General features: G+C 33.9%; 1 protein-coding gene across 3 annotated transcripts in view; it reads left to right on the top strand.

The window, feature by feature from the left end:
• Positions 1-24,633, top strand: part of CSMD3 (CUB and Sushi multiple domains 3) — a 1,081,491-nt gene extending 1,056,858 nt beyond the window's left edge. For all 3 annotated transcript variants that reach the window (XM_033843074.1, XM_019931944.2, XM_019931943.2), the window contains 6 exons: positions 2,646-2,711; positions 8,857-9,015; positions 17,484-17,596; positions 18,498-18,585; positions 20,861-20,996; positions 24,474-24,633. In XM_033843074.1, the coding sequence (XP_033698965.1) occupies positions 2,646-2,711; positions 8,857-9,015; positions 17,484-17,596; positions 18,498-18,585; positions 20,861-20,996; positions 24,474-24,633 (722 nt within the window). The remainder of the gene's footprint in view (positions 1-2,645; positions 2,712-8,856; positions 9,016-17,483; positions 17,597-18,497; positions 18,586-20,860; positions 20,997-24,473) is intronic.
• Positions 24,634-27,979: the final 3,346 nt, after the last annotated feature.

Raw genomic sequence — 27,979 nt, 5'->3', positions numbered from 1 at the left:
TGAAAGCCAGAAGTCCAAGATCAAGGTGTCAACAAGGCCATGTATCCTCTGAAGGCTCTAGGGAAGAATCATTCCTTACCTCCTTCGAGCTTGTTATAGCTTCTGGCTATCCCTGGCATTCCTTGGTTCATAAATGCCTCACTACAATGTCTACCTCTATCTTCACATGGCCTTCTTTCCTATGTATCTCTATATGTCCTGTTCTCTTCTTATAAAAACACTAGTCATTGGACTTAGGGATTATTTCAGGAATATTTTACCTCAAGATTCTCCCCAAATTACATCTTCAAAGACTCTGTTTCCAAATAAGGTCATGTTCTGAGGTTCCTAGTGAACATGAATTTGGAGTGTGTACTATTCAACCCACTATAGTAGGGAATATTGCTGCCAGCATTCCTGGGTTTAAATCCTTCTGGTGGAATAACCCTAGTAGAAAGAGTCTTTCCCAAAACTTGGTCAGGAAAGCACTATATGAAAGTCTGATTGCCACAATTTTTAATGGAATCCATCTCCAAATTCATTTCTCAGTCACTATGATATGACAGTTTGACCAGATCTAGGTGATGTTTCCACCCATGTTGCTGCTTTGGTTGATCAGGACAATCCCCATCTGAACAAGATGTAATGAGTTTACCAGAGGAAAAAAGGGTTATGTTTCCAGAAGAAGGAACAAAGGAGGTTTTTCTAGAATTCTTGATAAAGTCATCAATACATTCTTTTTTTTTTCAGTCCTTCTAATTCTTTATGTCTTGTAGCCTTCACAAATGTATGACTTTCTCCTCTTGAAATGTTTTCACTCTCTTCTCTTAGCTAGAACATTACAGGTTTCTCTCTTTTTTTTTTTAATTTTTCATGATAGGAATCCCTTCTGTGTGAGATCTTATTCTTTTATTTGTTTACTTGTTATTGTCTTTCTCCACTCTCCTGTCCTTTCATCTGCCCTTCCCCAACTAGAATATAAGTTCAAAAGAAAAAGAAAAGAAAAAAAAGAAACTTTAATAAATCTAAATATGGCCCATTTTAGGGTTCTTTTATGTAAAAAAAAAAAGAAACTTTGTCAAAGTATTTACAACTGTGATTTTAATCGCTAGATCAGTGCCTTATATGTGAAAAGTGTTCAATCAATATTTGTTGAATAAATAAATATTTTATCTCCTCAAATTTCTGGCTACCTATTCTCCATTTCCTTTTTAAGCTTAATGTTTTCTACCCATTTTTTCTAAAGCTCAGTTCTTAGTCTTCTTTTCACTCTGTGTTCTCTCCCTAGGTGATCTGATCTCATTCAAGCCAATGACTTAAAATTTCCTCTGTGAAGGTTATTTGCAAATTAATATTTCTAGCTCCTTTATCTTCTCTTAGCTCCAGAATTATATGCTCAATTTCTTACCTAATATCTCTTCTTGAATTTCTCAAAGACAATTAAATAATATATGCAAACCTAAACTCATCAATTTCCCTTCACTGTAAGTCTTCTCTTGATGTTCCCTAACTCAGTGGTACCATCATCACATAATAAATAGAAATCTAGTAGTCACCTTTCACATCTTCTTGTCTCTTTAAATCCACCAGAACTTTAGTAGGTTTAAAAAAATTCTATCCACTTTTGAATTTATCATCACTGTTACTGTAATCTAACTCAGCATTATCTCTACTGAGACTACTGAAATGTCTTTGACATCTTCTTGTCTCTTTAAATCCACCAGAATTTTAGTAGGTTTAAAAAATTCTATCCACTTTTGAGTTTATCATCATGCTACTGTAATCTAATTCAGCATTATCTCTACTGAGACTACTGAAATGGCCTTCTAACTTCTCTGCCCAAATCAATACCCACTCCTTTCCAAATTGTTCTCCACCTTGCAGCCAAGGTGATGTTCAACCAAATAACTTCCCCTTAAAACCTTTAAAGACATTACTTTGTTCTTAGGAAAAAGATGTATGTCTTTACAGGTCTACAAACACTGCACATCATAGCTGCTTCAACTTGGCAGGCACTTTCAGCACCCCACATGATTTTGAGCTCCTTTTGGTTTGACTTAAAAACTTTAGTTTAACTCTTTACCTTTGAGACTAGCCAATTTCTTATGACATCATGGGATACCTTAACAATCTTTAAGTCTTTTTTTTTTTTTTTTGGTGGGGGGCATGCCACACAGCTTGTGGGATCTTAGTTCCCTGTCCAGGGATCAAACCTGGGCCCAAGCAGTAAAAGGGCCAAGTCCTAACCACTGAACCACCAGGGAATTCCCAACAATTTTTAACTCTTAAACATGAACCCTACCCAAATTATTTGCCTTTAAGCAACAGGAACATACCCTCAGCCCTCAACTTCCATGTTGGAGTCAACTGTTTCCATGTTGGTTTATGCCTTTAAAATAAGAAACAAGACCCCAAAATACTAAGGCAGCACTGATATTCCCTTTGCCCCACTGGACTATAATGGGGATAATTATAGAAGTTGTTAGTTGAACAGAAGTGTTGAGTGAGGACTGGGATGCTATAGTGAACAGGACATTTTGGAGAAAACTATATGGTATTTCAAAGAATAAAATTGACAATGCATCAAACTGTGTGTGTGTGTTGTGTGTGTGTATGTGTGTTATTAATTATATTAAATTTTGTAAAATTTTTGTTTCTTTTCATAGCTGGTTCCAAAATATTGGTGAAAGATCCTAGACCTGCGCTAGGAACACCCAGCCCAAAGCTAAGTGGTTAGTAATTTCAGTTGTTTTTCTAGTAGTCACGATTTCTCAAGGTGATCTTCTGTTGTATTGACAAAGTGACCATTTATTTAGAAAAACATATTTCAGTATGGGAAAACTATGCATTTTACTGTTCGGAATTTGAAGTTTGAAAATTTGTATTATAAGATACCAAACTTCGAGCAATGTAATACTGTGTCATGTTAATATTCCAAAAATATTGTATATAGTTGTCTCTATAAAATTTCCCTTCAAGAATATCTGTAGATAGCTATAAAATAATGGCAATGGTTTATTTAAAACATTAAAATAAAAATTAGATTTACATATAATTTTTAAATATAAATTTTTTAAAGAAGGAACCAAATACACTTGGAGTGAGAGTAAAAGTTCAGCAACTTCTAGAACTTGTCCAGTTTATTTTCAGTAATTTGATTTAAAAATAAAATATTTAGTTGTTAAAAATATGGGCCTTGAAGTCCTACAACCTTGATGTAATCCCCATGTTATACACTGCCTACCCTATGACTTTGGAAAAGTTAATTTCTACATCTGAGCCTCCATTTCTTTACCTATACAAAAGATATATTGATTAGATTAATATGAATGAACTTCATAAAAATGAAACACAAAGTGCTTGGCTCATGGTAAGGGCTCAGTATATGAGAGCTTCTTTTTAATGTATTAGTATGTATTTTATTTACATGGTAGGAATGAAAAGCTACACATAAAATTAAAGGCTCAGCATTTAATCTTTACCTTGGAAATAGATTTGGTCCAGTTGTAATAAGCCAGGGAGAGTGTTAGAATCTAATTTTAGTTGGTTTAAAAAGTTCTCAGTGTACATGCTATTAAACTGGACTGCCTACCAAAAAAATTAGTCTGAGAAACTGATTTTTTTCAACAGTCAGTGAAAACAGACTGAATTTCTCTAAGGTGACCAAAAAATATGTCATCATGAGAGAGAAAGTGTTGCATGGATTCAGAAAACCACAATGGTCCCAGCCCCTGGTAACCTCTATTCTACTTTCTGTCTCTATGAATTTCCCTATTCTAGGTACTTCATATAAGAGGAATCACACAATGCTTGTCCTTTTGTGTCTGACTCGATAATGCTCCGTTGAATGTATATACCATATTTTATTTATCCATTCAGCTGTTCACTGACATTAGGATTGTTTTCACCTTTTTGGCTGGCGTGAATAATCCTGTGAACACTAGTATACGAGATTCTTTTTGATTTCCTGCTTTCCATTCTTTTGGGTGGTAGTAGAATTGCTGGATCATGTGGTAATTCTAGGTTTAACTTTTTTGAGAAACTGCCAAACGGTTTTCCAAAGCAGTTGAGTCATTTTACATTCCCACCAGCAAAGTACCAGGGTTTCACGTCCTCACCTACACTTGTTATTTCCTGTTTACCACAACTTTTTAAAAAAAGAAAAACAAAGACTTAGTGCAGGGTTGTAATTATAACTCAAAATGTGTTCAATATAAGACTAGGTTTGCCTCATTTTTAGGTAAATATCTTCCATTGGACCTTTCATTTCATGTCCACTGTTAAAATGTTTACCATTAATGATTAAAGGACTTTTTTCTGGTTAAAAAAAAAAAGAAAGAAAACCACAATGGTCAATCAGTGCCCAGAACTTTCCAAGAAAGATACTTTATCTGGGAGCAGATGTGTACCCTGAATAATAGCTCCAGCATATCAAGTATAAATCTAGACTGTCCTGGGCAAAACATGGCCAATGGCTACCAATAAATATTTCAGGCTGACAAAAAATTTTTTTTAAAGAATATGGAAGAACTAAACAACAAAACTAATATGTTTGATGTAAAATATATATATATATATATATATTTCTCATCAACCAATTAAATAATATATACTTTCTTTAAAGGCACATGGGACAGCTATAAGAATTGATCATATATTAAGCAATAAAAAAATCTACACAAATTTCAAAGCAAAGTTAGTCTTACCTGACCATGATGCAGTTAAAAGTTAATAAGAAAATGGATAAAATTTTTAAATTCCTCAGTATTTGGAAATTAAGAACAAAATTAATACTGATGAATAACTCATGAATTGAAGAAATTAAAATGGAAAATATAACAGTATAGTTTAGTTATGCTGAAAAATCTAGATATCAAAACTTGGGAGCTAGAGCAAAAGTAAAGATGTGAGGGAAATATAAAGCCTTAAACCCTTACATTAGAAGAAAAGAAAGCCTTAGAATTAATAACTGTCCCTGTTAAGAAGATACAAAAAGTATAATGGAATGATCAAAAGAAAGCAGAACTCAATGTAATAAAAATGATCAAACAAACCAAAAAAACCACAAAAATATAACAGAAGAATCTCAACAGAGTCAAAAGTAGTTCTTTAAAAGAAAATGTACAAAGTGAATAATTTCTGTTAAGATTGATCAAAAAAGGAACAAAAAGTAGTAACATTTCAAAAGGAAACGTGAAAACCTACATAGAGTAGATTGAATAAATTAGCAATATATAACAGAAAACTACTGTAACTGTCAATTTTAAAAAACTTAAACATTGACAAATTACTAGAAAAGTGGATTTTAACATAACTAATAGGAGAAAACTCGAATAATCCCATAACAAAGTAATAGTTAAAGCTATTTCCACAAGGAAAACCTGTTCCATATGCCTCTACTGATAAGTTCTACCAAATTTTGAAGGAACAGATCATCCCAGTTTTATAAAACTATCAAAAAAAAACCTCATTTGATGGATCCAACATAACTCTAATAACTCAGGTAAAGACATTATAAAAAGAGAAAATTACAGGCCCATTTGACATAAGATTATAGATGAAAAAATCCTACATAAAGCCTTAGCAAATCAAATACAGTTGACCCTGAACAGAAAGTGGGTTAGGGGCATTGGCCCTCAGTGCAGTCAAAAATTTGCATATAACTTATCGTTGACCCTCAGTATGTGGCTCCTCCTTACCCAAGATTCCTTCATATCTGTGATTCCGCATCTATGAATTCAACTAACCACGGATCAGTACAGTAGTACTATAGTATTTACTGTTGAAAAAAAGCTGTGCATAAGTGGACCCTCACAGTTCAAATCCATGTTGTTCAAGGATTAACTGTACAACATTATAGTAAAGATGACACATCATTACCAAATTGGGTTAATGATAGATTTACAGGGATATTTTCATGTTAAATAATCCTTAAAAGTAATCTATCACATTAAGAGATTAAACATGCAAAAATTATGATTATGTATGATCATCTAAATTATGATCATCTAAATTATGGTCATCTAAATACTTGCACAGAAACTACTTTGTAAGATTGAACATCTATTTATAATTTTTAAAAACTTTTAATAAATTAGAAAGGAAAAGAATTTCTTTAACCTGAGTGAAGGTATCTATAAAACTCTAGAACAATGTCATCTTAAGTGGGAAAACAGAAGCATTTCATTTAAAATCATGACACAGTGATTAGATTACTCCAAAGTAACAATTAAATTTGGCAGTGGTATCAGTGTCAGGAACATGATACTCTATATGGTAATGCTATGAGGCCTATGTAACAAAGTTTAGATTCAAAACTGTCTTGAAAAATAAAGATCGTAACCATCATTGTCTTCCACCTTTTCACTGTGCTCCACATCAGTAATAGTTAGATGACATTTTAGAGTTTAGAAGGAACTGCCAAATACACAATCACATTTAAATCTCAAATTAGACTTAACAATAGAAAGTATTGTCATCTCCTTGTACGTAGGGATTTAAATGACCAAATAGCGTCTGCCTCTCCCATCCTATCATTAGTTACATTTCTCAGTTATGTGTGAGAAAGGTGGAGGGTGGTGGTGGCATGCTGGAGCTGACCGGTAGAGCTTTGCCATAGCCAGTTCTGTGCATTCTTCCAGACTCTGCGTTCAGTGATGTCATGTTCATAGTTTGAAATCTGACATCACGGGAATATTTACACTATAGAATCAGCAAATAGTACAACCAGTTTGTTGGTTTGTTTGTTTTCTGGAGAGCCAGTTGTTAAACATTTACTACCACATCAATGATTAATCCTGATACAATGTTCTTTGCTGCTGCTGGTACCTACTTCTTTCCATTGCTATTTTCTCCTGCCACGGGGGTTCTCTTTAGTCTCCTTCAACCAACTTCCTTAATTCCCCTAAGCACAATGACAAGATCACCAAGTGTAGCAGATTTTCATTAAATATTCAGGGGTATCAAAGAGTAAGCATAATACAGGCCAGGGAAAATAAACAATCAGAAAGATAAGAATAACACATTTATTGAGTACCTACTATATGCCTTCACACTACTGTTAGAACATCTTTTTCCCTTGCTCTTCCTCCTATCTCTACAACTAAGAGTCTATGACCTCCAAATTCCAGATCTTTCTAATGAAGGATAATTTAGCTTGTCACTCCCTCCTCCAAACTTATTTTAGGTATGATTTTTGAGTTAACTGCTCTTTAAGGTGCTTACCAAATCAAGGGCTTTTTACGCATACACCGTATCAAATTTTTAGGTAAGGTCTCCTGTACATACAGAGCATAGCTGTGTAGTTTGAGGTTTGGGGAGGGAGTGCCACTATAAGGGTGACTTGGCAAAGGTCCCAGAGCCAGGACTATGGATTTTTCATGATACTAACTGCATGTTCACTAACTATATATTTTATTAGCAACTATGTAATGATCTATGAGACCCACGGTTTCCCTATTTTACCTGTATAATACTAATGATAGCAACTAACACTTATCAAAACTCTTCATATTCATTATCTCATTTAATCTTCCTTGTAACTCTGTGTTAATCTCACATTACTGATGAGGAAATTCGGGTTTAGAGAGTTAAGTAACTTAGGGGAAACCACACAGTTTATAAATTGTAGAGGAGGGACGGAAATACAAGCGGTCTAGTTCCAGTGCCTGCACTTCTAGTCCTTCTGCTATATTGCTTTTGAATAATCATAGAAAAAAATAATCATGTTGGTTGAAATACTCAGTAAAAAATCTTGGGTGCATTGTATGTTCATCTTCTACCATAGTATTGTTTTACTTGTTTGCCTAGTAGAATTCAGGGAATGTACAATTTGTAACACAGTCTCTGTGATCTGAGCAGTAAAAACTGTGATGTATGTAGAGAAAAAAAGGTAACAAATGTCAATAACTTGTTAGGGAAAAAAAAAGACTTTCCTCTAAATCCATGTCATTCATTCAGTCACACAAATAGGCAGGCTCTTTTGAATAGCTGATTTCTGAGGATGTGCTTTAATGTGATGTACAGAATTAATGGAAGCTCTCTCAGCCTCTTACCAGGATCTGAGAAGACTTTGACATACCTAATTTATATTAGCTATAAATTACATAACTAATTTATATAAATATAATGACTTATTTGTCTGCATTTAACATTAAGAGTGTTTCTTATTTGGGTGAAAGGTTTACATTAGAATATTCTTTGATTCTACCACAGTTCATCTCTTTCCCATAAGAGTTAGCCAATTCTAGTGACAATTCTTTTATTTCCATAAATACCTGTAAACCTCAAAGCTGTCAGGAGCAAAACAGGTAGAGCGCTGTTCTTCTTCAGGAGCATCTATTATTGAAATAACTGAACTCAGTATTCTGTAAAGGGGTAAAAAGGTCAAAGGAGCATCTCTCCTGACAGTCTTCCAAGGCTTTTATGCAAGGGGGGGTTTTAACTCTATGCTCTTCCTATGAACCTATTCCTACTGCTAGGAGAAAAGCAGGCCTCTTGGGACTTGTATATAGACTGACTTGGCCCAGTAAAATCATTTTATTTTCCTTCTGAAAGACAGACATTATTATAGGAAACAAAATATAAGTAAACTTGATATTTAGCTGGATTCTAAATATGTCTTATGTCATTAATTGGTTTTGTTTATTTATCACTCATTGATGATGTATGTACAAATCTAGATTATTATTTTGGTTTATTCTAAAAAAATTAAAACACTTATGTGAAGAATTCATTCTATAATGTAAATTCTATATTATTGTATATTTAGAAAAATATGATTATTCAATAAACTAATACTCATTAATCTGGTATTTAATGCTTATATTTACAGGGCACTGTAAAATTAACATGTATGTTTATTTAATCTATTCACAGTTCCTGATGATGTGTTTGCCCAAAATTATATATGGAAAGGCTCTTACAATTTTAAAGGAAGGAAACAACCCATGACCTTGACAGTTACTAGTTTCAATGCTTCCACTGGGAGAGTCAATGCAACACTCAGTAACAGCAACATGGAACTACTACTTTCAGGTATCACATTAAAGAACAGCAAACAATGCCTTTATGCCTTCATTTCCATCATCTCATCATTTTTTTAGTGATTTTTATACTGTGAAATATTTGCTATAATTTTGATGACATTCATAATTCATTCAGAAACAAGGCTTTCTGTTTTTTTGATTGATGCATGAATATTACTACACAAATACAAAACTCTGTGATTCTGAAGTAAGCTCCCTCAAGAATATTCCTATGTGGCTAGAATGACATGTCATGAAATAGAACAGAACTTTTAATTTGAATATAACTAACTCCTTCTCTATTCTCATAACACCAAAGAGATTGGATCGGTGATTTGCAAGCCATTCTATGGTCACAAAATTATGTCTTCAAATGAGAATGTTTAGGAGGACACTACAATTTAAGACAGAAAAGGTAGAGTTACACTACCTTAAACAGGCAAACAGAACCCAGAGCCCTATCCATCTGCTCAACTTTCTCAGGTCTATGTTTCCTCTATCTAATGCACTTCCCTCATTATCTTTGAATACTGTGTTTTTTTCTGACATTCAAATGTTTCCTCAAATGTCATCTTGTCAACAGTACTTCTGATGACCCTATCTAAAGTAGGCTTCACATTACAAATAGACTCACTCTTAGTCATAGGCAGTCTTATCTTGTTTCATTCTCTTCTTTTCACTATTTGAAATTATAGTATAGTGTAGTGTAGTGTAGTGTAGTATAGTATAGTATGACATGACATGATTTGTCTATACTCCAGCAATACAAGCTCTAAGAGAGCAGCTCTTTGCCTTCCAGTTGATTACTAATGCCTCAGATGTTAGAAATGCATCTGGACTCCCATGGGCACATGCACAGGAGCTGCTCCTGCCCCACACTCCCTCCCTCTGCCTTTCACTTCCCAGCTGCCAAGATCTTGGAAGCTTTGAAGCTCAGCATGGGATTCTTCCACTGAGTGAGTGGTCCTGTGTCCCACATTGGCATTGCTCATTTGGTTGATGAAGACATACAGACAGAGTTGTTGTTGTTTTTACCCTTTTGCCTTCTCACTAGCAATGCAAAATAGAAACTGTATCTCCACACCCTTAACAACAGAGCATACTGTCAAGCTTTTGAACTTCTGCTGATCTGCCGTGTGGCTGACAGGGTCTTGGTGCTCCAGCTGAGTGTCAGGCCTGTGCCTTTGAGGTGGGAGAGCTGAGTTCAGGACACTGGTCTACCAGAGATCTCCCAGCTCCACATAATACCAGATGGTGAAAGCTCTCCCAGAGATCTCCATCTCAATGCTAAGACCCAGCTCCACTCAACAACCAGCAAGCTACAGTACTGGACACCGTATGTCAAACAACTAGCAAGACAGGAACACAATCCCACCCATTAGCAGAGAGGCTGCCTAAAATCATAATAAGTTCACAGACACCCCAAAACACACCACTGGTTGGGGTCCTGCCCACCAGAAAGACAAGATCCAGCCTCATCCACCAGAACACAGGCACAAGTCCCCTCCACCAGGAAGCCAACACAACCCACTGAACCAACCTTAGCCAATGGGGGCAGACAACAAAAACAACGGGAGCTACGAACCAGCAGCCTGTGAAAAGGAGAGCCCAAACACAGTAAGTTACGCAAAATGAGAATACAGAGAAACACACAGCAGATGAAGGAATAAGGTAAAATCTCACCAGACCAAACAAATGAAGAGGAAATAGGCAGTGTACCCAAAAAAGAATTCAGAGTAATAACAGTAAAGATGATCCAAAATCTTTGAAGTAGAATGCAGAAAATACAAGAAATGTTTAACAAGGACCTAGAAGAACTAAAGAGCAAATAAACAGAGATGAACAACACAATAAATGAAATTAAAAATTCTCTAGAAGGGATCAATAGCAGAATAACTGAGGCAGAAGAACGGATAAGTGACCTGGAAGATAAAACAGTGGAAATAACTACTGCAGAGCAGAATAAAGAAAAAAGAATAAAAAGAATTGAGGACAGTCTCAAAGACCTCTAGAACAACATTAAATGCACCAACATTTGAATTACAGGGGCCCCAGATGAAGAAGAGAAAAAGAAAGGGACTGAGAAAATATTTGAAGAGATTATAGTTGAAAACCACCTTAATATGGGAAAGGAAATAGTTAATCAAGTCCAGGAAGCACAGACAGTCCCATACAGGATAAATCCAAGGAGAAACACGCCAAGACACATATTAATCAAACTATCAAAAATTAAATACAAAGAACAAATATTAAAAGTAGCAAGGGAAAAGCAACAAGTAACACATAAGGGAATCCCCATAAGGTTAACAGCTGATTTTTCAGCAGAAGCTCTGCAAGCCAGAAGGGAGTGGCAGGACATATTTAAAGTGATGAAAGAGAAAAACCTACAATCAAGAGTACTCTACCCAGCAAGGATCCCATTCACATTTGACAGAGAAATTAAAAGCTTTACAGACAAGCAAAAGCTAAGAGAATTCAGCACCACCAACCCAGCTTTGCAACAAATGCTAAAGGAACTTCTCTAGGCAGGAAACGCAAGAGAAGGAAAAGACCTACAATAACAAACCCAAAACAATTCAGAAAATGGTAATAGGAACATACATATCAATAATTACCTTAAATGTAAAAGGATTAAATGCTCCCACCAAAAGACATAGACTGACTGAATGGATACAAAAACAAGACCCATATATATGCTGTCTACAAGAGACCCTCTTCAGACCTAGGGACACAAACAGACTGAAAGTAACGGGATGGAAAAAGATATTCCATGCAAATGGAAATCAAAAGAAAGCTGGAGTAGCAATTCTCATATGAGACAAAATAGATTTTAAAATAAAGACTATTAGAAGAGTCAAAGAAGGATGCTACTGATCAAGGAATCAATTCAAGAAGATGATATAATGATTGTAAATATTTATGCACCCAACATATGAGCATCTCAATACATAAGGCAAAATATAATAGCCATAAAAGGGGAAATCGACAGTAACACAATCATAGTAGGGGACTTTAACACCCCACTTTCACCAACGGACAGATCATCCAAAATGAAAATAAATAAGGAAACACAAGCTTTAAATAATACATTAAACTAGATGGACTTAATTGATATTTACAGGACATTCCATCCAAAAACAACAGAATACACTTTCTTCTCAAGTGCTCATGGGACACTCTCCAGGATAGAGCATATATTGGGTCACAAATCAAGCCTTGGTAAATTTAAGAAAATTGAAATTGAATCAAGTATCTTTTCTGACCACAGTGCTATGAGACTAGATATCAATTACAGGAAAACTATAAAAAATACAAACACAAAGAGGCTAAACAATACACTACTTAATAACCAAGAGATCAATGATGAAATCAAAGAGGAAATCAAAAAATACCTAGAAACAAATGACAATGAAAACACGACAACCCAAAACCTATGAGATGTAGCAAAAGCAGTTCTAAGAGGGAAGGTTATAGCAATACAATCCTACCTCAAGAAACAAGAAACATCTCAAATAAACAACCTAACCTTACACCTAAAGCAATTAGAGAAAGAAGAACAAAAACACCGCGAAGTTAGCAGAAGGAAAGAAATCATAAAAATCAGATCAGAAATAAAGGAAAAAGAAATGAAGGAAAGAATAGCAAAGATCAATAAAACTAAAAGATGGTTCTTTGAGAAGATAAATAAAATTGATAAACCATTAGCCAGACTCATTAAGAAAAAAAGGGAGAAGATGCAAATCAATAGAATTAGAAATGAAAAAGGAGAAGTAACAACTGACGATGCATAAATACAAAGGATCATGAGAGATTACTACAAGCAACTATATGCCAATAAACTGGAAAAGCTGGAAGAATTGGATAAATACTTAGAAAAGCACAACCTTCTGAGACTGAGCCAGGAAGAAAGAGAAGACATAAACAGACCTATCACAAGCACTGAAATTGAGATTGTGATTAAAAATCTTCCAACAAACATAAGCACAGGACCAGATGGCTTCACAGGTGAATACTATGAACCATTTAGAGAAGAGCTAACAGGTATCCTTCACAAACTCTTGCAAAATATAGCAGAGGGAGGAACACTCATTCTATGAGGCCACCATCACCCTGATAACCAAAACCAGAAAAAGATGTCACAAAGCAAGAAAACTACAGTCCAATATAACTGATGAACATAGATACAAAAATCCTCAACAAAATACTAGGAAACAGAATCCAACAGTACATTAAAAGGATCATATACCATGATCAAGTGGGGTTTATACCAGGAATGCAAGGGTTCTTCAATATACACAAATCAATCAATGTGATACATCATATTTACAAATTGAAGGAGAAAAACCACATGATCATCTCAGTAGTTGCAGAAAAAGCTTTCGACAAAGCTCAACACCCATTTATGATAAAAACCCTCTAAAAAGTAGTTATAGAGGGAACTTACCTCAACATAATAAAGGCCATATACGACAAACCCACAGCCAACATCATTCTCAATGGTGAAAAACTGAAAGCATTTCTTCTAAGATCAGGAACAAGACAAGGATGTCCACTGTCACCACTGTTATTCAACAAAGTCTTGGAAGTCCTAGACACAGCAATCAGAGAAGAAAAAGGAATAAAAGGAATCCAAATCAGAAAAGAAGAAGAACAGGGGCTTCCCTGGTGGCGCAGTGGTTGAGAGTCCGCCTGCCAATGCAGGGGACGTGGGTTTGTGCCCCGGTCCAGGAGGATCCCACATGCCACGGAGTGGCTGGACCCGTGAGCCATGGCCACTGAGCCTGCGCATCTGGAGCCTGTGCTCCGCAACGGGAGAGGCCACAGCGGTGAGAGGCCCACGTATCGCAAAAAAAGAAAAGAAGAAAGACAGCTGTCACTGCTTTGCAGGTGACATGATACTATACATAGAGAATCCTAAAGATGCTACCAGAAAACTACTAGAGTTAATCAACTGAATTTGGTAAAATAGCAGGATACAAAATTAAGGCACAAAAATCTCTTGCATTCCTATACACTAATGATGAAAAATCTGAAAGAGAGATTAAGGAAACACTCCCATTTACCATGGCAACAAAAAGAATAAAATACCAAGAATAAAACCACCTAAGGAGACAAAAGACCTGTATGCAGAAATCTATAAGACACTAATGAAAGAAATCAAAGATGATACAGATGGAGAGATATCCATGTTCTTGGATTGGAAGAATCAACATTGTGAAAATGCCTATACTACCCAAAGCAGTCTACAGATTCAGTGCAATCCCTATCAAACTACCAATGGCATTTTTCACAGAACTAGAACAAAAAAATTTCACAATTTGTATAGAGACACAAAAGACCACGAATAGCCAAAGCAATCTTGAGAAAGAAAAACGGAGCTGGATTAATCAGGCTCCCTGATTTCAGACTATACAAGAAAGCTACAGTAATCAAGACAGTATGGGACTGGAACAAAAAAAGAAATATAGATCAATGGAACAGGATAGAAAGCCCAGAGATAAACCCACACACATATGGTCACCTTATCTTTGATAAAGGAGTCAAGAATATACAATGTAGAAAAGACTGTTCAATAAGAGGTGCTGGGAAAACTGGACAACTACATGTAAAAGAATGAAATTAGAACACTCCCTAACACCATACAGAAAAATAAACTCAAAAAGGATTAAAGACCTAAATGTGCAGACACTATAAAACTCAGAGGAAAACATATGTGGAACACTCTATGAGATAAATCACAGCAAGATCCTTTTTGACCCACCTCCTAGAGAAATGGAAATAAAAACAAACATAAACAAATGGAACCTAATGAAACTTAAAAGCTTCTCACAGCAAAGGAAACCATAAACAAGATGAAAAGACAACCCTCAGAATGGGAGAAAATATTTGCAAATGAAGCAACTGACAAAGGATTAATCTCCAAAATTTATAAGCAGCTCAATATCAAAAAACAAACAACCCAATCCAAAAATGGGCAGAACACCTAAACAGACACTTCTCCAAAGAAGATATACAGATTGCTAACAAACACATGAAAGGGTGCTCAATATCACTAATCATTAGAGAAATGCAAATCAAAACTACAATGAGGTGTCATCTCATACCGGTCAGAGTGGCCATCATCAAAAACCTACAAACAGGAAATGCTGGAGAGGGTGTGGAGAAAAGGGAACCCTCTTGCACTGTTGGTGGGAATGTAAATTGATACAGCCACTATGGAGAACAGTATGGAAGTTCCTCAAAAAATTAAAATTAGAACTACCATATGACCCAGAAATCCCACTACTGGGCATATACCCTGAGAAAACCATAATTCAAAAAGAGTCATGTACCAAAATGTTCATTGCAGCTCTATTTACAATAGCCAGGACATGGAAGCGACCTAGGTGTCCTTTGACAGATGAATGGATAAAGACGTTGCACATATATACAATGGAATATTGCTCAGCCATAAAAAGAAACGAAATTGAGTTATTTGTAGTGAGGTGGATGGACCTAGAGTCTGTCATACAGAGTGAAGTAAGTCAGAAAGAGAAAAACAAATACTATATGCTAACACACATATATGGAATCTGAAACAAAAAAATTTTTTTTTCTGAAGAACCTAGGGGCAGGACAGGAATAAAGACACAGACGTAGAGAATGGACTTGAAAACATGGGGAGGGGAAGGATAAGCTGGGACAAAGTGAGCGAGTGGCATGGACTTATATATACTACCAAATGTAAAATAGGTAGCTAGTGGGAAGCAGCCACATAGCACAGGGAGATCAGCTCGGTGCTTTGTGACCACCTAGAGGGGTGGGATAGGGAGGATGGAAGGGAGACGTAAGAGGGAGAAGATATGGGGATATATGTATATGTATAACTGATTCACTCTGTTATAAACAGAAGCTAACACACCATTGTAAAGCAATTATAGTCCAATAAAGATGTTTAGAAAAAAAAAAAAAAAGAAATGCATCTGGAACAAAATGGGCTGCAATGAATTTGAATTATTGCTCTCATTTAAAAATACATTTTAAAAGTATTGATATTGAAAATATGAAATATGTATTTTTAAATTTCTTGGCAATGTATATATCCCATACAATTATTAATAATGGAATAATTTGTGGTATAAATAACATAGAAAATAAAATTATATGTGTTGATTTTGTAAATTTTACAAGAACTATAAAGCTTCATTTTATATTGTTGAATGAGCCTACCTTAAACCCAAAGTAAAGGTATTAGAAGTTAATATGTATTTTAATTTTTAAAATATACACAATTACATGATATAAATTGAAAGAAGCTTTATATGAATGAACGGAATATGTGACTACTGATTTATTTAACTTTGAAACATAAATTTTTATTTTCCTTGTGTAAGAGAGTTAGCACTAAATGTATATGTATTCTAATTTAGAAAAATTTTAAAACAAATTTCTACAAATATAGATAAACAAACATAAATAGTTAGGCTAACTTTCTATCCTTGTCTCCATAAAGTTCATTATAACATTTTCCCAGTAATTTTGGTTACTTTTGTATGTTTTCCCTATTAATTGTAATTTACTTTAGGTCAAGATCTATGTATCATTATAGTTGTATTCCCAGCTAATTTTTATGATACCTTATTACATAGGTGAAATATTAAGTGAATGAAGTAATGAGTCAGATTTCAGTCATCAGTTAATCACAAAATTTTTACTTAGAAACTTATATTCTATCATTCACCTAAACACATTTACATTCCAGCTTATTCCTACTCTTGGAATACTCCTGTTCAGAAAAAAAAAAAAAAAAATTGTAGTCATCTTGCTTCTCTCCTTTATGCCATTACCTATATTTACCTTCTTGAATTAAAAATTCTACTTGATTTTTGAGATCCAGCCCAAATGCTCTTTTTTCTTAATAAGTATTTCCTAAGCACTCCAGTGTGAAATGATCGTTCTCTCTTCTGGCTTTTAATTCATCATATTCTCTATCTCTATCATTATATCTCCTATTTCATCAGAAATTCACATAAGCATCCTATTTTTAGATAGGAACAACATATTCATCTTTGTGGCGCCAGTAGCACCTCGAATACTCTTTTTCTCAGAGTTGGCACCTAACTTATTATTAAGGAAAATATCTGGAATTTTAACATTTGAGTCATATCCTTGGACATTTTAAATTTGTTTGGGGGAAGAAATCATTTTGTTTACAATAATCTTGGAATGATGTTATTAAGAACAGTAATATTTAATTTTAATAGCATAGGTAATTTAAACCCCACAGTTAAGATTTGAGTTGAAAATTTCAGCTAAAGAGAGATCAATATATATTGCAGGATTTGTGAAAAGCATTATGGGTGAAGGTGGCCTTGACTTGGTCTTGTTTTATTTCTTTTCTATCACATGTATTTATGATATATTTAAGTAGTTATAGATAGTAAAGTAAAGCATAACTGTTTGCAAAATTAATAGACTAAATGTCCTTACATTTTACAGGAGTATATAAAAGCCAAGAAGCTCGCCTAATATTACACATCTATCTTATTAAAGTACCAACTCAAGCTTCTGTGAAGAAAATGAAGGAGGAAAATTGGGCCATGGATGGCTTTGTAAGTATAGTTCTTTAAAAGTCTGCTGCTAATTTTAATAACAAATTTATGCTTTGGTTTGTCATTAAAATTCCAGAAAAATCTAATTTTCTAAATTGAGCTAATTAAACACACACACATATATTTACAGATGTGTAGCCATCACCACAGTTGATTTTAGAATATTTCCATCACCTCAAAAAGAAACTTCATACCCTGTAGCTATCACCCATCTACCCCTCATCACCCCCACAACCCCAAGCTACCACAACTCTATATTCTGTCTCTTTAGATTTCCCTGTTCTAGGCTTTCATATTTATGGAATCATACAATACGTGGTCTTTTGTGACTGGCTTCTTTCACTTATAATGGGAAACATGCCTCTTAAGTCCTAGGCTTGGAACTGACCGATTGTCAATTCCACCCACATTCCACTGACCAAATCAAGTCACAGGACCAAATCCAACTCAGTGAGGTAGAAAGTATACTCTTTCCGTGAAGGTTGATGGGGAGTGGGGGGAAAGGAGTGCATATATGTCGAACAGTAATCTACTCTACAAAGAACAGTATTATTATATTTTAAATTTTAATTGACCATTTGCCTCATTCTGTTTCATCATATCATCGCCCTTTTTCTTGACAACAGGTTTCTTAGCCTAAAAGAAGTCTATGAATCTGTATCATTATGTTAATAACAAATCCCTTTTTTCCAGTATCATAATTATTTAAAGATGAAATTTTAAATTTTGCTTTTTAATGATGGCAGATTTTCACAGTGTTCTGTGTTTTACATAGTAGAAGATATGGGGGAAGGAATTCTGCATAATATTCATTTCAGAGTAAAACTGAATATTTTCTAAGGCTGGGAAAATATATCTGTGTCCAGTCTTCAGTTTTAACCAAACTTACAAATACTTTTAGGTTTCTGCTGAGCCTGATGGAGCTACTTATGTATTTCAAGGATTTATTCAGGGCAAAGATTATGGGCAATTTGGACTACAAAGACTGGGTAATGTATTCATTTTCATTTTCATGTAGTTCTTTTATTACTCCAGATATCATAAGAAAGTACAATGGATTCTGAACATTAGACATACTTACTATACTTTGAATTTTGCATTGTCAGGACTATACATTGATACATTTGATAACCTTTTAAATATTTGCATTCTTCAGAATATTGTTTCTCTGTGTTCCAGCTCCGTACAATGTTTAGTTTTTCAGCATATTTCTAATAAACATGACAAACTGCCTTGCCCTCAAGCAAGTAAAAAGGAGAAAAAGTGGTATAAATATGAAAGAACATATTAAACTGTAAATAATTTTATTATATGAGAAAATACTTCTCTGCAATTTGAATATTGTCACAATTTTCTTACTGCTCCGAACAAATGTAGTGGCACTTTAACTCATAGTGTCTGGAAAGGGAAAATAACTTTGAGGAGTGAGCCCTGTTTGGGGACTTCGTGCTCTTCAGATATATAAATTTTCCATGGTGGGAGGCACAGGGTTTTGTCATTTTTATTTCTAACTCTTCTAAAATGTGTATAAACATTTAATGGTCTCATTTGAATGTATTTATTAACATAGCTTTTGGTGTATAATTTTCCTAAGGTGTACTGTCTCCCATTACTATGTTGTGGTATTAATGCATAAAGAATAAATTCATGTTCTAAAATCTACTACTTGATGTTTATCTTAAAAATTCCATTGCTTTGAACTTTTACATAAGTTTTATGAGTCCCTGGAAAAATAATTTATAAAAAAGGTACTAACACTTTTTAACCTGGCCTAAGGTATGACTTAGTTGAATATTTATCAAAAAGGCAAATCAGGGCTTCCCTGGTGGCGCAGTGGTTGAGAGTCCGCCTGCCTATGCAGGGGACACAGGTTCGTGCCCCGGTCCGGGAAGATCCCACATGCCGCGGAGCGGCTGGGCCAGTGAGCCATGGCCGCTGAGCCTGCGCGTCCAGAGCCTGTCCTCCGCAACGGGAGAGGCCACAACAGTGAGAGGCCCACATGCCGCAAAAAAAAAAAAAAGGAAAAAAAAGGCAAATCAGTTTTCTCCAAATGAGCAATGTTAATAAGATGTCATTTCAGATAATGTCTTGCCAAAATTGTTAGTTTTAAAAGCAGGATAAAACATTTATTAACACAGTATATTAACACAGTTGTGTAAATGAATGCAAGATTTTTTCATATAATATTCCCTAAAGCATCTCAAGCACTACGTGTCTAAAACAGCACCTATAGAAAAGGAACTATTTCTTTCTAAAAAAAGAGCTTGTTATTTATTTTCTCTTCCCTAGTCACTGTGCCAACATGTTGACAAACCTGATTTTTCTCATTTCCTAACTGTGCAAATGTCATAACCACTTACTCAGCCCCAAGTAGAACGTAACTAAATCCTATGCCTTCTTCTCCCTTTCATCCACACACACAAGTTCCCCTGAATCTATCTTTTCATGCTTTTCCTAGTGCTGCAGTTCACATCTTAATTTCCATTTTTATCTAGGATGTTCCTGCAATCTTCAAACTACTCTTGCTTTCAGACCAGACTCCCTCAAGTCCATCTCACCCTAGTCTCTGTTCTAAATCTTGTATCTTATCACTGAGCCTTTTTTTTTTCCCCCAAACACATCCAGTTGTTCCTCACTATAGGTGGGTGGAAAGTTTGGGCTGTTTAGAATCATTTTTATGCCTTTTCAAATAATTTATCATTTTGCCCTCCTATTCCCTACCACATGTCCTTTCCACACAGACATGCCTAATGCTTGTCACGTCCTCTAAATATGCCACTCACCTTCCCATTTCTAGGCTTCTGATGGTCCTGCTTCCTCCCCTATTTTTTGTTCTATTGATCTTCAAGGTCAAGCTCATAAGTCCTCCAGAAAGCATTCTTACATACCACCAGATGGAATTACTCCTTCCTTTCCTAAAGCACATTGATCATGAATTCATCCTTGATGTGTATACTTATTTGTGGCTCTGTATTCTTCCCACAATTGTATGAACTCTTCAGTTCAGAGACTCTGCATATTTTTTATTCTGTGTCCTTTCCTGGAAAAATATCTTATACATAGTAGGCACTGTGCAAAATTGCAGAAATGAGTTGAAGGAGTTTTGTGAATTATTTTTGTTTACTATGTACATTTCCAAGTACATCTTGCAGATATTTCCAAGTAGATATCTTGAGCAAGGAAGAAATTAATTGGTTCACAAAACTAAAAACTCAATTGTGATAAAGTAGGGTTGATTTTATAAGTTATTTTCTTATTTTATAGGACTGAATATGTCAGAAGGTTCAAATTCTTCAAATCAACCTCATGGTACAAATAGTAGTTCTGTGGCCATTGCTATTCTTGTGCCTTTTTTTGCACTTATATTTGCAGGATTTGGATTTTATCTTTATAAACAAAGGTAAGTTTGTTGATTTTAAGTATAAAGCATTTCCCAAATCTATATTTCATGTTCTTTTTACTCTCTAGTTCAAATTCTAACTTGCATTTTTTTTCCTGGGTTGTTTAAATCTCTGTTGTTTAAATCTCTGTGCCAAATATTTCCACGGTTGTTGAAACCATTTTTTCCCCTGCCTTTCCCTCCACCACAGCAATATACACACAACTAAAATTGCTCTGTTAAGTTGCACAAGCATTCAAATTAACCCTTCCTCCTTTTTGCCTGTCAAATTCCTGGTACATAACTAATTGTATAAGTTATTTTTACATTATCCATATTGAAACTTTAGAGATACAAATCTAAGTTAAGGTTTAAATTGAAGTGGTGATATCTGCTGCCAGATTTATTTAGAGAAGTAGGAGGAAGCTGTGTCCAAACCTCTTATTTCACCTAACAATACTGACAGATTTTACCCAGGGAGACAGATGATAAAATCCTCTAATCCTCTCATTTATCTCTGTTGCTTTTAGAAGATGATGGAATTAATATATTATATTTGTGATATATTTCATATATGACTATATAGATTATTCGTTGGTCCCTGTTCACTACATCCATTACAACATCCTGGTGAGGGGCTTCACTATGCAATTCTCCACTATTTGGGACCATCCCTTACTAAGAAAAAAAGTATGAAAAAAAAAAAAAAGAAGAAAAAAGTATGCAGGTAACCAGATAATTGAATGAATACCTAAATGTAATGTATTTTTCTCAAAACTGATGTTTTTATTATAAATGCCAATCTGTATTATCTAAGAATGATTTATTTAATATTATTTAAATTTGTAACAATTGTGCATTAGCAGCTGTTTAGGCCTTGTCAATATAAGATACTATTAATGATAAAAATCATAACTAAATTTATTTATAAAGCAAGCTATGCTAATCTTTTTTATTATTGTGATAAAATACACATAACATAAAATCATTGAAACCATTGTAGGTGTACAGTTCAAAGACATTTAGTACATTCACAATGTCCATCACCCCAAAAGGAAACTGTACCCACTAAACAGTAACTCCCTACTCTTCCCACCCCTGCCCCAGGCAACTACTAATCTGCTTTCTATCTGTTGGTTTGCCTCTTCTGGATATTTTATATAAATGGAATCATACAATATGTGACATTTTATATCTGGCTTCTTGAATGTAATATGTTTTCAACTTTTATCCATGTTATACCATATATCTGCATACTATTCCTTTATATGGCTGAATAATATTGCATTGTATGTTTGAATGTGTTGTGTTTAAATATGTCCATTCATCAGTTGATGGACATTTGGATTGTTCCTATGTTTTTTCTATTATGAATAGTGCTGCTATACACATTTGTGTACACGTTGTGTTTGAATATCTGTTTCAGTTTTTTTGAGTATGTACTCAAGAATGGAATTGCTGGATTATATGGTACTCCTCCATTTAACCATCCTAGTGAAGTGGTATCTCATGTGGTTTTAATTTACATTTTTCTAATTACTAATGACATTGAGCATATTTTCACATGCCTGTTGGTCATTTGCCTACATTCTTTGAAGAAATGCCTATTCAAGTATTTTGCCCATTTTTAAAATTGGGTTATTTGTCTTATTGTTGTTGAGGTATAATAGTTCTCTATGTATTGTGGATACTAGGCCTTTTTGGATATATGGTTTGCAAATATTTCTCTTTCTGTGGGTTGTAGTTTCACTCTCTTGATAGTGTTCTTTGATATACAAGTTTTTCATTTTGATGAAGTAAAATTTATTTCTTTTTTCTTTTGTTACTTGTGCTTAGTGTTATACCTAAGAAACCATTGCCAAATTCAAGGTCATACAACTTGTATGTTTTCTAAGAGTTTTATAGATTTTGCCCTTATATTTAGAAATGATTAGCTTTAAGTTAATTTTCATTGATGTGTAAACTTTTCTAAAGCTTGATATTATTTTACTTAAAGCTGTGGCTCAATATTAGCAGAAGGAAATTGTTTTACATCTTTATGATCCTTACCTAATTAGAAGGAAACGATGTTCCTTCTGTTTCTATTGTGAATCTAGTTTGAAAAAATAGAGACAAATATGATCCATTAGAATTATGCACCTGGCAAGAGCAAGTTGTAAACAATATAATTTATATTATATAACAACATATAGATGATGCTTTTGAAAGAAGCTTTAGATAGTTTTTTTTTCATATTGTCATCATACAAATCACCTAACAGTTTTTAGTATGGAGAAAAATTCAGAAAATGCATTAGGGGTAGTAAAAGCGCATAACGGCAAATACAAATTACACTAAAATAAATCGTTGAAATTTGTGGTGTTTGGGGTAAACAGGAGATTTATTTCAAAGCCTTTTTAGGAATTAGGTTTGAGAAACAGGTAAGGGCAGGTATGCCTTTGTTCCATTACAAATGTCAGCAAATTATGCAGTGGGATGTGGGAAAGAGAAACTAGAAATAAACGTTAGTCAAAAAGGAGACAAATAAAAAAATGAAGCAAGAATTCAAGATGAGCAACTTATACCAGCCAGCCTAGATTCCATGTGTTTTATAAACTAATGGCAAATGTTCAGTTATCAGTAACTCTTTGGAAACTATTTTCATGACTTGAATATCAGTATAGATAGTAATTTCTTCTTTGAGATTTTGAATTTACTTGCTCTACTGTATATAATTTTAAGCCAACTGAATATTTATGTTTCTGGGATACTCCAAGCATCTTCCCAAATTAGGCATCAGCATTAGATGTCTACTTTTCTTGAAACCCCCTTCCTATTACTGCAGAACCGACTCCTTATTGTCCTTCAAGTCTCAGATTAAATTTTGCCTCCTTAGAGATGCTTTTCCTTATTACCTCTCCTAAACTGGCTCCCAGTTACTTCCTGTCCTATAAACCATTTTCCTTTTTATCAAAACAGTTTTCAATATCTATTATTTTTCTTGTTTTATTATTTTTAATTTATTCATTGCTTTCTATCATTGCAATATGAGCTCCATGAGAGTGATGACTTCATGTTTTTCTTAAAAAAAAAATATATATATCCAATGCCTAGGATCATGCCTAGTACTTAATAGATGCTCAGTAAATATTTGAGGAATGAAGAGTAATGAGATTAAAATTCATCAGCATCATAATTTAATTATATTTTACATGCTATTTCATAATGATAACATTATTTCATAAGAAAATTAATGAGAATAGCCATGATATCATTTATTTACACTTACTCATATTGGTGCTCTTTATAAATATATATTGTATGTAAATAATAAGTCACTCAGGATTTAAAAGTGACAGGTAAAATGTTCAAATGTGTTATATTGAGTTTATGGTTTCTCAATTAATACTTTCAAGTTACATTATCCATTAACAATAACTCAAGTCATTGTGTTTGAGCCCTACTCTGCTATTTCTTGAAGAAAGTTAACATATAGCTAATCAATGTTCTCATCAACAGGACTGCACCCAAAACACAGTATACAGGATGTTCAGTTCATGAAAATAACAATGGCCAAGCAGCTTTTGAAAATCCCATGTATGACACCAACTCGAAGTCAGTGGAAGGGAAGGCAGTACGGTTCGATCCCAACTTGAACACAGTCTGCACAATGGTATAACGTGGCAACCTTTGCCTTCTTCAAAAGCTTGGAAATTGACACACAAAACAGTGCACATTTAGTTCACTGATAAACAAATTAAAGCACACTTTTCAGGACTTGCTGGGTCACCTTTTCCCGAGGAATGATAGAGAAGAGTGTTTTTTCATAAACTGGACCATAATTCTTCTTCATGTTTACCATGGAGAGTTTTACAAAAATCGGCTGCACTCTGAGAGTGCTTACTCACAGTTTATTTGCTTTTTTTAAAAAGGAGATTATTCTAAAACATAAACTTATTTGCATATATTGGAGGAGCATCCACTATCAGTATTTCTGTGCTTTATAAACTATATTAGAGGGACTGGGTTAAAAAAATGATATAGGGTAGAAAATAAGAGCTATACTTACAAGAGTCAATAGATCACTGACTTCTCTTTAACTGTCATGAGCTACATCACACCCATAAGTCAGTATTTCACACCACTCTATCAGCTGTTCCTTCCTATTAATTGAGTCATTGTTTTCTTTTTTTCCCTGGTTATTTCAGATTGAGTCATGCCCTGAAATGTTTATGAACTAGCTTATGCCACAGAAGCGATAAGATTGCCCACTCTGATTTGACTCTCTGGTCTTTGTTCTTCAGCATCATATTGCTATCTTTTTTTAGACTGGTTGTCATAGTTTCTGCAAATGGCAAGATCATCGTGCTATCCTCCTGATTTCCCTCATTATGTTGTAACCAGTATTATTCAGTGAGCCATGGGATAGTGTTTAACTCCTTGCTTCAGTCTGTTTTGTCACTCAGAAACCACTTTAGCTGCCAAAAATTATCTATAATAAAGATAATTTTGCAGTTATCTGAGACATCAAACTTACCATTCTTTACCAAACTTTCCAATGTTTCTGCAAGAACAAATAGAACCTATTAATCTACTTATTTAGTTTATGGTATATCTACTTATCCTTCCAGTTGAGCCTTCAAATTTATTTAACATTATTTTGAAGTTTTACCTAACAGTGAGTTAGAATTCTAAGTTTTTAAAATTTTTAACTTTTAGTCAACAATGAGTTAAACATATATTTTGGACCAGCCCCTACTCAAAATGACTAAAAAAAGAAATTACTTTCAAATCACCAATATAAATTTATTTCCTAAAGTTGTGGATTTACCAAATTTTCATATATTTAAAAATTTCTATACTCTAATTCTTAAGAAGCAGCTTTCAGATATGACAGGTTTCTTTCATAGTCAAATTAAGATATGTATTTGCAAGTTATTGGTGGCTCATTTACAACTGTATCACAGTAATGCCAGCATTTTGATTTAATAGGTCATTGTCTTCTTTTTATAGCATGTTTTATTTCATAGAATAAATTATGTACCCAGTGTGAACACTTTGTTCTTGTCCCTTTCAAATAAACCTGTAAACAGTCTCGACTTTTTGTATCATGAGACAGAGTGCCTAAGAGAAATCATTGCACCTGGAGCGCTACTTGGATCTATGTCTACAACATATAGTGAATTTCTTGTAAACCACTTTGAGATACATTGTTTTGGAAATTCATATAATTTTCTCAACATTGTACTCTACTGACAGGATGCTGTTTTAAATTTTATCCCATCAGTTATTTATTCTTGTTTATTCAAATGACTGCAATAACAATGATTCATTCATTAATGTTAAGGTTAATACATTTAAGATCTTGTTTAAACAATGTTTCTTCTGCAACTGGCTACTCCTCTTATATTAATGCATACACTTTTGTAAAGAAGTATATTTTTATGAAAAAAAACTTTGTAAAAGTATGATGTAAATTTTCAGTGCAATGTAAACAAAATAAAAATGGATAATTGCTTTTGTAAAACGTGTATTCTTTTCAAAGTTGTCTGCCAGTGTACTAGTTAGTAAAAGGAATGAAGAGCCCATCTTTATTTGGTGTTGTAAAGTTCTGAAACTGCATATTACATATACTTAGTCCACAACATAATAATGACACATGGGTGTTTTTCTTCTCTATATTCTGTAGTTCCCCAAGTGTAACACTGTTAAAAGTAAGTACATTCCCAGTAAACATAATAGTATCATAAGAACCTCATCTTAGAATTTATATTAAATGTAAATACTTTAATAATGCATACTATCTAAATTTAGATATATCTGATGATTTCTAGTATTTCTGTAGTATATTTTCTTAGAGATATTTATGTTAAGCATGCTTCATAAGTATGAACCCAATAAGCTTTTGAATTGCTCCATTAAATTAATATGCACAAACAAATCTGTCTTTCCAAGATGGAACATGTAAAGTTTTGTACTTAAGAAAGTTATCAAGTTTCTCTAAAGTTCAAATCACAAGTTATTTAAATTCAATTTTATTAGATAACTATTTTTCACAAAATACATTGTCTTTATATTTCAAAACCTCAAACTCCAGCCTTTACAGTCTATCTCTGTTTATTACACTTTGTTTTAGAAATAAATGTTTCTTGATATAATTGTAGTTTCTGTTTTAACTTTGTTAACTCTATTACCTCCACCTTTCACTCACTTCACATCTATATTTTCTCTTCTTTGTCTTTATTTTTACTCCTCCCTGTGTTTTTTTTTCTTTTCCTCCCTTTTTATTTTTCAACTTTTTAATTTTTCTTTCTTTTCATGTTTTTCTTAACATCCTTTCCTCTTTTACATGTCTTATCCTTTTTAGCCTTTTATTATTTCTCTTTCTTTATGTTCTCTTTATCTTTTTAACGCTCTCAAAGGTAAGCAGCAATTTTAGTGGAAGTAATTGTATTTTTCTCTTTTCCCAGCTTTATTGAAGGATAACAAAATTTTAAGATATTTAAAATGTATAACGATGATTTGATAAATGTACATAGTTTTTTAAATTTCTTTCTTTGATGAGAACATTTGAGTTCTACTCTGTTAGCAAATTTCAATTAAGGAAGTAATTTAAAAGAGGCTTCTTGAGCTTCCCTTATATTTAAGAACATTAAAGCCATAAGTTCCACCCAGGATCTCTTGATAACAGAGCCTAATGAAAATGACTGTGGAAATAAACCAAAGGTCAGATTTACTTTACCTGTCCTTTTCACTTATAAGTGAGGGGAAAAAAAGCCATAACATTAGCTAAAGGAGTCAATAAAAATAACTAGCTGATGCTTTCTTAAAGAGAATAAGAGAATCTATTGCCTGTCAAAGTATTAGTCTGTAAATATCTATAAATTTAAAATAGGTATAAAGTAAGGTAAACTGAACATCTATAAAATTATAGAAGCTCATAAGTCTAGGAAATAATTTACAATGGGCAGTTTGAAATTTGGCTGAAAGAAATATTGATTTGCTTCTTTTTTTTCTTTTTCTTT

The sequence above is a fragment of the Tursiops truncatus genome, chromosome 17 (genome assembly GCF_011762595.2).
Source record: "Tursiops truncatus isolate mTurTru1 chromosome 17, mTurTru1.mat.Y, whole genome shotgun sequence".
NCBI lineage: Eukaryota > Metazoa > Chordata > Mammalia > Artiodactyla > Delphinidae > Tursiops > Tursiops truncatus.
This window is presented reverse-complemented; position numbering and strand designations above follow the sequence as displayed.